The sequence below is a fragment of the Pseudopipra pipra genome, chromosome 2 (genome assembly GCF_036250125.1).
Source record: "Pseudopipra pipra isolate bDixPip1 chromosome 2, bDixPip1.hap1, whole genome shotgun sequence".
Taxonomy (NCBI): domain Eukaryota; kingdom Metazoa; phylum Chordata; class Aves; order Passeriformes; family Pipridae; genus Pseudopipra; species Pseudopipra pipra.
In genome coordinates, this window is record NC_087550.1 from 95,322,414 (window position 1) to 95,335,765 (window position 13,352).

The 13,352-nt window shown below is 39.3% G+C and overlaps 1 protein-coding gene across 5 annotated transcripts in view; it reads right to left on the reverse strand.

Annotated features, from left to right (window-relative positions):
* Positions 1-13,352, reverse strand: part of MYO16 (myosin XVI) — a 375,232-nt gene that overhangs the window by 253,755 nt on the left and 108,125 nt on the right. For all 5 annotated transcript variants that reach the window (XM_064646535.1, XM_064646539.1, XM_064646537.1 and 2 more), the window contains one exon: positions 1,892-1,962. In XM_064646535.1, coding sequence (XP_064502605.1) covers positions 1,892-1,962 — 71 coding nt within the window. The remainder of the gene's footprint in view (positions 1-1,891; positions 1,963-13,352) is intronic.

Here is a 13,352-nt window from a genome sequence, read left to right on the forward strand (position 1 = left end):
CAAATAGTTGGAGGAGAGAAAAGATAATTTTTCTCTGTTCCAAATCAATATTGCACTCTCCCCTTACCTAGGCCTCTATTTCCTAAAGTCCTTGGTAAATAGCATGGCCATGGAAGATGAAAAACACAGATTAATTACATAATGGAAATGCTACATCTTGCAAGAATATGGTCACAGGTGTGCTGGAGTTCAGTGATGTTAGAGGAGTTTTTTTCATTAATAAATTACTCTATTTTGTGTACATACTATGAAAAACTTAATCCAACCATTCTAAAATGAAACACTTGGCCAGTAGACTTCTCAGTAGATCTGTTACACACTTGTATTTGCTAAGTCGCATTTATTTTACACACATTGTTCAACAAAGTTGGATCCAAATGCCTTAAAACAGTTTCACATTAAATAGACAGCATGTCTGCAACTGAACCATCACAGACCAAAGAAAACAACAACCCCCTGCAGCACTACAGGCTGGGAACAGAGTGGCTGGAGAGCAGCCAGGCAGAAAGGGACCTGGGAGTTTGGATTGACAGGAACCTGAACATAAGCCAGCAGTGTGCCCAGGTGGCCAAGGCCAATGGCATCCTGGCCTGGATCAGGAACAGTGTGGCCAACAGGTCCAGGGAAGTGATTCTTCCCCTGTACTCAGTTCTGGTGAGGCCACACCTGGAGTACTGTGTCCAGTTCTGGGCCCCTCAGTTCAGGAAGGATATTGAGGTGCTGGAGCAGGTCCAGAGAAGAGCAACAAAGCTGGTGAAGAGACTCAAACACAAGTCCTGGGAGGAGAGGCTGAGGGAGCTGGGGTTGTTCAGCCTGGAGAAGAGGAGGCTCAGGGGAGACCTTGTCACTCTCTACCCCCTGAAAGGAGGTTGTAGCCAGGTGGGCATCAGTTTCTTCTCCCAGGCAGCCATCAGTAAGACAAGAGGGCATGGTCTTAAGCTCTGCCAGGGGAGGTTTGGGTTGGATATTAGGAAGAAATTCTTTACAGAGAGGGTAATCAGGCATTGGAATGGGAATGCCCAGGGAAGTGGTAGATTCTCCATCCCTGGAGGTTTTTAAGATGAGACTGGATGTGGCACTTACTAGACATGTGCCATGGTCTAGTAACCACAGTGGTAGTGGATCAAGGGATGGACTTGATTATCTCAGACGTCCCTTCCAACCCAGCTGATTCTATGATTCTATGATAGGATCATAAGACTTGGGAATTAATCATGAGTTTTGCCATAGGCTTCATCAAAGCCAAAATTCAACTTCTGTGGTATTTTCTTTTTGCCTGTCAGTCTTTCCTCCATATGCCCGTACCTCTTGCTTTTCTTTTGGTCATTATATACAAATTGTTTTTCTTTTATCTTTCCATTACTTAATTTGAATTGCTATGCAAATAATGATAAACTAAATGTGGATAATGTGCTATATATCCACACACAGGAAACTGGTGAAAGAAAATATGCACAAAAATAAAAAATGTTGCATCATATATAACATTTTGTTTTCATATAGGACCTGTAAGTCTCTGAACCATATATATGTCTGTATTTGGAATCAAGCAATATTTCCTTTGCTCTTTCTTACTGAACAGATAATTATAAATAAAACAGATTAACAGATAATTTATAAATAAAAAATAAATTTTATAAATAAAAATAAAACATTTCATTCTCTTTTGTTAGCTACCATTTCTGTGACATGATCCATTCTTTTTTAAGCAATCTGAAAATGACCATACATTTAAAAAGCATAGCTGGATGCAATCATAACCACAGCAGAGGTCAGGGTAGATAAAAAATATTGCTAAGCCTTTCTTTTTTTGTTAATATGTCAAATCTGCTACTCACTATCCAACCATATTTATCCACAGTCACTAACACTAATATTCAATCACTCTTACCAGATGGAGCAAGGAGCCTCCTGAGGAAACAAGCAGATGAGGGTCAGCACCATCCTTCAATAGCCGTAACACTGAAATATCAAAGAAAAGAGGAAAAGGAATTAATATACCTAATATACCAGCAATACACCTAATTCTGAACTGTTAGTAGGCTGATTCTTCATCATCTTCATTAGGAGATTTAATAATATATGCAAACCTCTCATATAACATTTGCAGAACTATCATGTCAGCATTTACCACCTCACCTGTTATAATAGCTAAGCCTGTAAGAAAAGGACTTTTGGTAATGAACAGTAAATATGAACAGTATCAAGGACTTTTCAAGTGTACAGATAAGCATGCCAGTTTTGTACACAGGAGAGGGGAAGGGAGAGCTGGAGGAGAGACCTTGTGTCAAGGTCACAATCGCCTGATTAGTTCATTTGTGAGCAAAATTACAGTCAACCGGTTTCATTTTACTTTATAAGAGTTCCCTTGAAACACATTGGTTTTTTCAGTAAATACTTGAAACTAGTATTCATAACTGATATAATTTGAAATTAATCATCATACCAAAGCTAAATGATCTGCACTCAATTTAACCTTTCCAGTGCATTGTCAGATCACTGATGCAGCATAATTTTTAAAACGATATTTGGAGTCAAACTCCAATCCCAGTTACATGTATCAAACTCCTTTGAAATGAAAACAGGCTTATAAGCACAAGCAAAACCAGAACCTTTCGTATTGGTGCTCACTCAAGAGTGAAAATTCAGCACTTTTTCCCCATTGCCTTTATAACCTTTTCACTCTAAATCAAAGCATTGACTAATTCATCGTAACAGTGTTCATTCCTTGAACAGAATTGCACAGTAACAACGCCAGACATTATCAGGGGAATTCACACCAGCATTGCAACCCTGTCTTCAATAAACTCGCATAAAGAACCCTTTTAAAAGGCCCCTCTCCATGAGAATAACTGTCAATAATGTTTCCTGAGTAGGAGCTCAGCTGGTTCTGTCTCTATCATTTGGAAAACTTGGTTTGAATCCCTAGTTAAGATACTGGATGGACTTGTGCAAACAACTGCTAAGAAATTTCAAGTAGTGAATATCCCAGAAATCTGTTCCACTGTGGTTTTTTCCCACAGGAGGGCCATATATTTGTCTCAAGGCCCTTCTAACTTCTGTGAATCCATCAAGAGACTCTTAAACACAATCTCTTCCCCATCTACGCATTTTTTGTACGTGTTTTCTTTTTCTCAAGAATATCTTGCAGCTCCATTTTCACTCTACATTTGAACTTTTTACAGCATTTAGACAGTCAGTTGACCTATTTGAAAGGGGTCAGGGTTTTTTTTTTCAAACACTGTCAACTAACAGAAGCAATGTTTTCTGAATGTGCTGAATTATTTTTGATCAGGTGCCCTAGAAAAATTCAGCCTAAGAAAGAATATTTGGCTAAATGGTTGCAAGCCTGTAAAATTAAAGTGAAACACTTGGCATTACTATTACTAAATACTTTACATAGTAAGCACACTGCTATAATGGACAAATATTTACAACATATTTACAAATATTTACAACAGTTAATTCATTTAATCTTTTGCTCTAAGATTTGAAAATCAAAGATCAATCCAAAGCGCTGTATAAATTCATACTTTATGAATACTTCCATGGTACTTATTTCTCCTCATCAAAGGTTTTGCCTCATTGAATTTACATAACTGTAAAAGACTTTTATGTTCTGGCAAATGCCACTTTGAAAGCTAATCCTTCTCAAAAATCTCTGTTGCCCCCCCATGTCCACCAAAAGTAGAATTGGAACATTAGGTAACATGGAGTATAAGAAACTGTACAATACCTGTTAAGCAAAATGAAAAACACTCAACCAGAGTGGGAGGGTAGAGAAATATTTACAAAATTTCATAACTTTGGGAGTACTGGATGAACAACAAAAAGCAAAGCATTTCTTTCTGCTCTCAGATCCACAAATCTCATAATAAAACACAAAATTGTCCTCATCCAGAGAGAAATCAAAAATAAAAGTTCTGAACAAAGTTCCTTTCTTGGCTTAATACCTAAATTGCTGGCCACATATGGAGATGCTCCCTCTACCTCAGGTTTTAGTGAGTAAAGATTTATTCTAAGTCCTCCCTCCTTAAATAGGTGTGCAACTACATCCTCCTCAAGAGTTAATGTTTTCAGTGTTCCTATGTCATGCCATTTCTTAGTAGGGCTGAAAATATTAATTCCATATTGCAGAAAATTTCTTACGGCTCTGAAAGTAATTTCATCTTCCAAATCCCACCATGATTTCACCTAAACAAATTAACACTCTAAGTTGCTCCCTTCCTCCATTCCTGTTTTTCAGGGGAAAAAAAAAATCAGCTTATTTCAGATTCTCAGACACTTAATACAGTGTTTTTATGTAGCATGCTTTCTTATGGACTCTATACGTGGGTTAAATATGTGAACTATGGCTTGATTCCACCTGCAATGAGAGTCTCATTTGCAAATACAGGAATTAATGTAGATGGTCCTTTAAAGTGTGATTTGCAGATATTCTATTCTCAAGGAGGCTTTAACTGATGACATTGTGAGAGTATATAAGTATTTGAAAATGCCATCTTTATAGTGTATTCTCACAGGCTGTACTGCTGTCAAAATGGAAGAGTCATGTTATCCACTTCATGGCTGTCCTAGTTAGGACAGCTGAGACCAGTTCATCATGGTATGGGTGTAACCCAAAACTGTGTATTCTATAGCCTTCCATGCCATTTCCCAGAAATTGTTAGCAGTAGAGGCCTGTAGATATTCCTGTCCTCATACCCTTTTATGGAATTCCCCGCTCTGAGGGAAGGACTGAGCATTCCTGCATGAACTGGAGAATATATAAACTTGGAGTTTTAGAACCTTTTTACCACTCGTGGGATTCAGAGGAAGACTGCAGCTCACCGCTCTCAACCAGACTGCAGCTCACCACCCTCAACTGGACTGCAATCACCACTTTTGACCAGACTGCAACAGCTCTCCCACCAGCAGGTTTTTTCCCCTCTCCCTTTACTTTGGACTCGGGGGGGGGCCAAGAAACACCACTTTGTTCATGCCCCAGGGTGCTCGGTTATACATTTGGGTTTTGTGGGTTAAAACCAAATTGCTTGTCTGTATAATCGTACTTATTGTATTATTTTATCAAATTGTTATTCTGATTTATAATCTCTCTTTTGAGTTGAGTTCATTTCCCCTGCTGGTTAACTTTTAAACCAGCAGAATGGCCCACTCTTCCCTTGTGCCAGCTCTCTCCACCTATACAGTTGCACATTCAACTGGACCAGTAAGGTGGTGGGGGTTTTGTTTGTGGGGAAGTTTTTCAGGAGGGCAGGCATTGGTTGAATTTGTGGTTTGGTGGCAGAAATCTTATGCTGACTAAGGCTGTTAATGAAATAGCATCCTCATTCTGTCTTTCTACAAGATGGGATAAGACAATTAACAAGTTAAGAATCTGTTCCCTTCCCCTGCTCATAAAGGGACTTACACATCCTTTACCTCTGGCTACTTCTGCATCTGGGAACTGACTCTAATGGCACAAAGTAACACCAGCAAAAATAAAATGTGGAGTTTCTTGCTGGGTAATTGAGATGAACTCAATCATTAAGAACCTTGGGATCACCAACAGTGGCTTTTGGGTAGGCCCTTCTAAGCAAAGACAGAGGATAAAGACCTCTCTCTTTTGGCAGAAGAAGGACATAAAGGAAAGTCAGTTGGTTGGGAAATTGCATTTCCAACAGTATTCCACAAGAATTTCATCTGGAGTTTAAAATATTAACCGTGTGACAGAAAGAAACTCTGGCTACTCAGGTATAAAAAAGATGGGCAATTTATTGAACCTCTTCCTCCCAGCAGTCCGCCAAGGGCTTGGTTCTTGTAGAGAAGCTATGCAAAATGAAGTAATGTCTTTCCAGATCCATTTAGCAACTCCTTGCAGTTGAAACTAAGAAATGACCATTTCTAGATCCAAGATCGAAATCCACAAAAATTAATGGGTTTGCCTTGATTTTTTTCTGCCAGCAGACCAAGATTACAGTAGACAGAATTAATAAGTAAACTGTGAACTTAAAGCAGAATATTAAATAATTGTAACCATAAACAAATTATTGAGTCACATACAAAAACATTAGGGTATGTGGATAAAAGCTCGGTAGTTCTTTTCTTTGTCTGCTGTATTTTTCCTCATTATTGCATGTAGCTTGATCAGTGCTTAAGGAAATTCTCATCACAAAGAGTTCCAGGGCAAGATATGAAAACTCTCTTTTCAGCTGGGCCAGAATCCTTCTTCTGAATAAGTATTATGTTCTACATTCCTCTGCATGTAAAAACAAGTAAAAAAAGAAATTCCCCTTTCCTCGAATTCATCCCCTCTGCAAAATGCAAAAACCAACAACAACAACAACAACAACAACAACAAATCAAGAAGAGAAAATCACAGAAATAAAATTCCCCTTCATACTATGCAACTCATTTAGGTCATTTACTTAAGACTTTACTAGTCAGTAGGAAAATCCTCCTGATAGAACTACTCTATCTACTGCTAGTAATTTGAGATGAATTGCCCTAATGAGGACAGAAAATAATACAAAGCTATATTCAAGTAATGCTATGTATCTCTTAATTAATGCAACTTTTAAGGAAGTTTTCACAAGACTTCCTTTTAAAACCTATTTTACTTGCAATCCTTCACTGAAGAAAAGTTTCCAGAAAAGATGAGATTGAAAACTGACTTTATGGAAGGAAGCTGATACTTACTTAAAAAAAAACAACCCAGAGTAAAATTTTTGGCAAACTCTCAAGCCCTTCTTTTGTATGTATAAACAGGTCCATCCATTCACTGATGTCTTTTAGATTTGATACACAAAATTATTGACTACTTAGAACAGAATTTCATACCTGATATATCTAATAAAGGTGTTTTAGAAAGCATTTGAAAGCACTGAAGTCTCATCAGTAAAGAAAGATAATAATCAACATAGCTTTCCACATATGCCCAATGATACAATTTTAACCAAATTATTCCAGTGAGCTGAACAGCTTTCCACATTCCATTGATTTTATTGACTATATTACACTATTTTATGTAGCCTTATAATGCAGTTAAAGTCATTATTGCTGTGCCTGTTACCACCCACAGGTCTTGTACTAACTTTGCATGTGGAACTAGGGCTGTAAGGCTTACGTTTCCTGGGCTTGTCTTGGTTTCCTTGGAGCTTTGTTTTAACTTTTTTAGCTGTTATAGCAACTTGATGATGACAACATGACAATTACCTAACACATTTTAGTTTTGTTTAGCTTTGTATAACTGCAGTGCATAACGCATTAAAAATTTTGAAATACATGGCAGTAACTAGTACTTACACTGCGCTGTGTTGAATATAATCTAGCTACCCTGTCATATAGAGCTATTTATGACCTTATATGCTGCAGACAAAAGGAGTACTGATCTGAAGTGACAGCCTGAAATGTGAATTCAGAATGCCAGGGCTATCAGTAACTCACCAGAGATCAGCTACTGATGGCAACACAAACTTAGGAGCTGGGCAATGTTGCATTCACAGCAAACTCAGTTTGAGTAGTAACAGAAAAGATAAAAATGCCTAACATTTGTGAAACCTAACAGTTGGCCATCTACTGTGCTGTATACCAGTGTATCCTTCTATTAATTGTTTCTCTGAGGAGTAGCTGCCAGTTAGTGTAAACTTTGTTCCTGTTAATGCCCAGGCATTCACCACCTTGACAGCTTCCTGCCAATGCACTATCACTCTAAAGTCAAGGGCACAGCCCTCCTGTTATCTGAGGTACCTTGAACTGGAAAATCATATAGAAACTAATGGTTATGTCTCTGGGCCACACAGACACTAAGTCAAACTCCAGTGAGATCAATGAGGAGAGTCACAGTTCCCTCCTGGGGCAGACATTTCTATGACTGCAGACATAGCCAGAATAATTTATGAATTTAGGGACTACACTTATTCAAGAACCGCTAAATTTAAAACTTCTTCATGCAAGTTGGCCCTTTTTCATTTCTATACACATTAAACATGATGCAGTCTGTGTCTCCACTGGAAAATATTAAGGCCACAAATCATAGAATCATAGAATCATAGAATCGATTGGGTTGGAAAAGACCTCCGAGATCATCGAGTCCAACCCTTGGTCCAAATCCAGTCCATTTACTAGATCATGGCACTCAGTGCCACATCCAATCTGCGTTTAAAAATCTCCAGGGATGGTGAATCCACCACCTCTCTGGGCAGCCCATTCCAATGCCTGATCACTCTCTCTGAAAAGAATTTTCTCCTGATATCCAACTTAAATTTCCCCTGGCGGAGCTTAAGCCCGTGCCCCCTTGTCCTATTGCTGAGTGCCTGAGAGAAGAGACCAACCCCCACCTGGCTAGAACTTCCCTTCAGGTAGTTATAGACGGTGATGAGGTCACCTCTGAGCCTCCTCTTCTCCAGGCTGAACAACCCCAGCTCCCTCAGCCTCTCCCCATAGGACTTATGCTCCAGTCCCTTCACCAGCCTTGTTGCTCTTCTCTGGACCCGCTCCAGCACCTCAATATCCTTTCTGAACTGAGGGGCCCAGAACTGAACACAATACTCAAGGTGTGGCCTCACCAACGCAGAGTACAGGGGAAGGATCACTTCCCTGCTCCTGCTGGCCACACTATTTTTGATACAGGACAAGATCCCATTGGCCTTCTTGGCCACCTGGGCACACTGTTGGCTTGATGGCCTGAAAAATCCTAGTGCCTAGAAAAATCTTTAAAAGTGCCCAAGGAGTGCTACAAATTAATCTATCTCCACACACAAAAGTGACAATGGGCAGCAGTTAAGATGTGATATGACAGGCAAAGAATCTGTTTTCAACTCTGAGAAGACAGCTACTCACATGGAAGAGCAGTGTAGACTCTGAAATCATTTCAGAGGAACACGACTTAGCAGTTATTGGCTCACCTTACCTAATAGCTACATCTGTTTATATGATTTCTTTCTCTCTCTTTTTTCTTTCCTTTTTTTTTTTTTTGATCTTTATTCCTAAGGTCTTATTTTCTTGCCTTTTCAGTTCAGTGTCTAACTCCCTCCTACTTTATAATTACTTTTTCAAATAAAAGGACCCTAATTTACACCATTTACTTGCAAATATAAGCACTGAAAATATCTAGAGTGATGTAGAAAAATCCTGGTGTAAATCACAGTAATTCAGAGAAGACTGGAGTTCTACAGTGCAAAGACATTACTGCAAGGGGCACACCCAGCATCACAAAGCAATGATGGTGATCCCCTGTTTTGCCTCCATTTTGAATTAACTCTACAGGAGCTAGAGCTTTGGCCAGGCCAGAGGGAGAGCACTGCTGCTGTGTCTGCCCTAGTTGTTAATAAAGCTGTGATTTTATCTCACAGTAACTATGACCTGTGTATATAACAGAGCTATTGCTAAAATGATTCAACACTACCTTGCAAAATAACACATGCTTAGCTAAAAATATTGGTTCTATCATCACAGCTAATAGCACAGCAGGGTTTTGCCAGCATAGCTACTTCCTAGGCCAAAACAGCTGTGCCATCAAAAACTGGTAGCACAGACCTGACTGAATTTGGAATGTCCGTTAGTGAGATAAAATTACAATAGAAACAAAGCTTTTTAACATTTATCATTAGTTGAACACTCTAAAACTAACCTTAGGGGAAAGTAGTTGATCATACAGTAAACTTCAACATGTCTAGTCTCAAAGCTTTCACTTCCAACTAGCCAATGAGATTTATAAAAAAAGAAACTTAATATCTTCGCATTTAAGTCACCTATTTCATTCTGTACACATATTTTATCTGTCCCCTGTGTGTGGATTCTCCTGGAGATCCTGACAAAGATGACTAAAACTAGCAAGAATTTTATCCTCAGGCTACAGTTGGTAATTACAAAAGCTCACACCCCGCTAGGTTCACCTTAGAAACATGTGTCAATTTGAAAGCTTTTTAAATTACCAGTGTAATTTTTTAGGCCAACTTTTCAGCTACGGAAACACCTGACTGTACATTGAAGTGTTTGTAGAATTGACTAAAAGTTTCAGATCTTTACAATATTTCACTCAGTATGTTAATCTTATTTGAGAATTTGCAGCTTTCCAGTACCATAGTCATTAAATACTAAAACACACATTGGCAAAATAACTCATTCTACGGCCAGTGCCTTAATTTGAAAACCATTGTCATACCCATGTTTTCCCCCAGTGTAAGTTAAAGAATTTGCATACAACATAAATTTTCAACTGAACAGACTGTACACCTCCTCTGTTTCACCCAACATTTATGTTGATCCTATGCCAACGTTACTTCATTGGCATAAATCAAATTACTGCTGACTTATATGCCATATGAAGGAAGACTCACTCCCTCTTAACTCTCACTCCATGCAGAGCAAGTTTATGCCATCTGGTTTAGAAGCCTTGTAAGCAACTCATTATGATTCCTATTAGAGATCTTCAAGGATAACAGACTATTATCCTGCTTAGCAGCTGCTAAATGGTACTAATTACCAGCTGTAGACCACTGGTGTTAGATTCTGTGTGTCTAGTGGAGTTCCCAGAGCATGCAGTGCCCAAGGAAGCAAACTTAAACCAGGCAGTATGGAAGAAACTAGGGGCATTAATTATCCATGCCTTTATCAAAAATAGTCGTGTCTGTGGCAGATGAGTGACTAGAACTATGAAGGAAATATGTGGTTCCTAGAATATCTCACCACTTGACATATGGGGCTTAGAAACCACCTTTCACAGAGTGTAATCTGTGACAGTTTACATTGCCAAAATCAGAGCTTCTTCCCTCTTGTTTATGCATCCATTCACATTCCTGCCCTCATCCTTGCGTAGAAGTGACCCATGTCACTCTGCCATGAGCTGGTATGGAGAGCTAAACCAGCTGAAGGCCAACCTTATGACAGACAGTTTCCACATCATTCATCTCCCTGGCTCTCACTTCCCAAGCTTAAAGAGAACAAACGGGAGAACAAACGGATAGCACAGAACCAGAGCAGGACAGAAGGGAGAGCAACCTCAATTTTAGTTAGTTTTAAACTGTGTTAGAAACACACTTTCTAAGTGTCATTTGGTATTCTTAGGAAACCGTTAAAATCAAGTCAGTGGCTCCAAGATGCCTGTATAGTTCCTCTCCTTTCTTTGCATCAGCTGTGCAACAGGGAGGTGAATTGGTTCAGAGAGGTGACACAGATTTTAGCTGTTGATTTTAGGGGGTGGTGCCCTTTCTCTTGGATCAGTGTGCTAAACCGACTTACTCTGCAGCCACACAATTGCTAAATCTGACACAAAGAGCATGCAGCAAGAATCGCGGTAAGAACAGCATCAAAAAACTATGAATGAAATTTTCTGAATTAGAAAATATAGCACTGGTATAACATCCAGCTGGGATGGTGGGACAGGTCCTGGCTGCCAGGCCCTGTCCAGCTGCCCTAGGGTGGCCTTCACGCTCCCACTGTTCCACACAGCAGGGAGCAGCTGGCCCTCATGGTGCCCTTGCAGCATTTACCTGTATTTAATTAAATTTGAACAAACTATCACCTCCAGAAGGATTTCCAGTCCCTTATACACTTCCATAGGTTTCACGGGAGAAGAATCAAGTCTCTACTGTACCACCCTGGACACCTAGAATGTCCACAAAATTAAGGTTTTCTGACTAAAACCCCTTTTATTTATATAGGTCATTTTTAGCACATAATAATTTGTGTGCTGTGAAACATTTTCTGGTTGAGATACATCCTGCTGTATGGTAAATCTTAAACTATCAACACACTTCAGACTACTGATACCAGCATCCTTTTCTGGACATCTCAGAGATGGTCAAGAGATGTAAAAACAGTCCTGTGCACACATGAAGTCATTCCCCTCTTCACTTTGTTACAGAGTTTTAAAACACATGGAAACAAGTCAGATTTTGGAGTATTATTGTCACACATTTTTCAACAATATCAGCATTCAGAGTCCTTTAGTTGGCCAAAACCAATGGAGAATAACATCTTAAACTTCTTAATGGTTCTCTTCTACTTGACAATGTAGACCCACACCTCTCAATTTCTTTTTTTTATCCTAATAAAACACATAAGGTTTCAAAGGCTAATGAGTCCTTACACATATGAGACACATCTTCCTATTGGAGGTGATGGGATACAGGATCTGCTTTCCTTGTCAACTCAAGGATAGAATCACCTCACAGAGAGGTATTCAGAAAAATGAGCTTCTGGAGAAGCAGTGTGGAGCTCCTCCTACTCTGCTAAGCAAATGTGACTGAGAAACTGACTTGCGAGGTCTGGAGAGATTACCTGTCTGTGCAAACAGCCATGATCAGTGCGGGAAAGCAGGAGATGGGATCCAGTCACATCTCCCATATAAACATGCCTATAAAAAGCATGCATGCTGCATGAATACTTCAGCTTGGGTAAGCTCTTCAAGTATTACCTTACACTCCTATTCAGCACTTATTGCATTGATTGCAACATGCTGGTTACCAAGTCCTTCTAATGCCTGTGCATTACAAATAACAAATATGAATGTTTTCACATATTGGTTAGTTATAAGAAGTCTTCATTAAAAATAACTATGTCTGTTTTCTGCAATGTTCTACATTCTGCCTGTGCACCTAGCTCAAAGATGTTTACATTCCTCATTACTTGTCTTCCAAAATTTGATTTGGCTGAATTGCTGCATGCTTGAAATGTATTATACTTTTCCTAGTGGTAATCCAAGCAGTTTATATCTGCTGGTCTCTAAATCTTCTTCATTCTTTTCTGATTTTACATCTCTTTCCAACCAAAGCACAGGGAGATAAAGGGTCTGACAGTTATAGCTAGAGCTTCTCTCACATACTGGCTCCCGAACTCCCAATCTGCAAGGAATTCTTTCACACTTGGCAGAGGACAGACTTGACATATTTTACAATATAACACAACAACTTTTGTAACCTTTATCTGTTTCTGACAAGGGGGCCCAAATACTAATTTTCACACTTGCCTGCTGTGTACTCTTTGCACAGACTACGCATCTTCTGTCAATAGTGACTACAACAATGGTGCAACCAAAAGGCAACTGTTAAGTTGCCTAACGACACTAATAAGGGTCTTATCTCAACTAAATTTGTTTTAATACATACTGAAATACTTATTAGTCTCCCTGATGGGTGGCCTGGATATCCACCAAGGAGAATAAATCACCCACAGTCAGGTCCAGACAGGAGTCATTATTTACTCAATTCAGTGTTGCTCTGACTGTGCAAGTGCAGCCCTCTGAAAATCATCCTGTTTCCACTCCCTCTTATCCCACAGCTGTTTCTGGATGCTTCCATATTCAGTGTATTCTGGCTAGCACCTTCATTTCCCACACCAGTTACAGCAACCACCACCTCTATCAATATGCT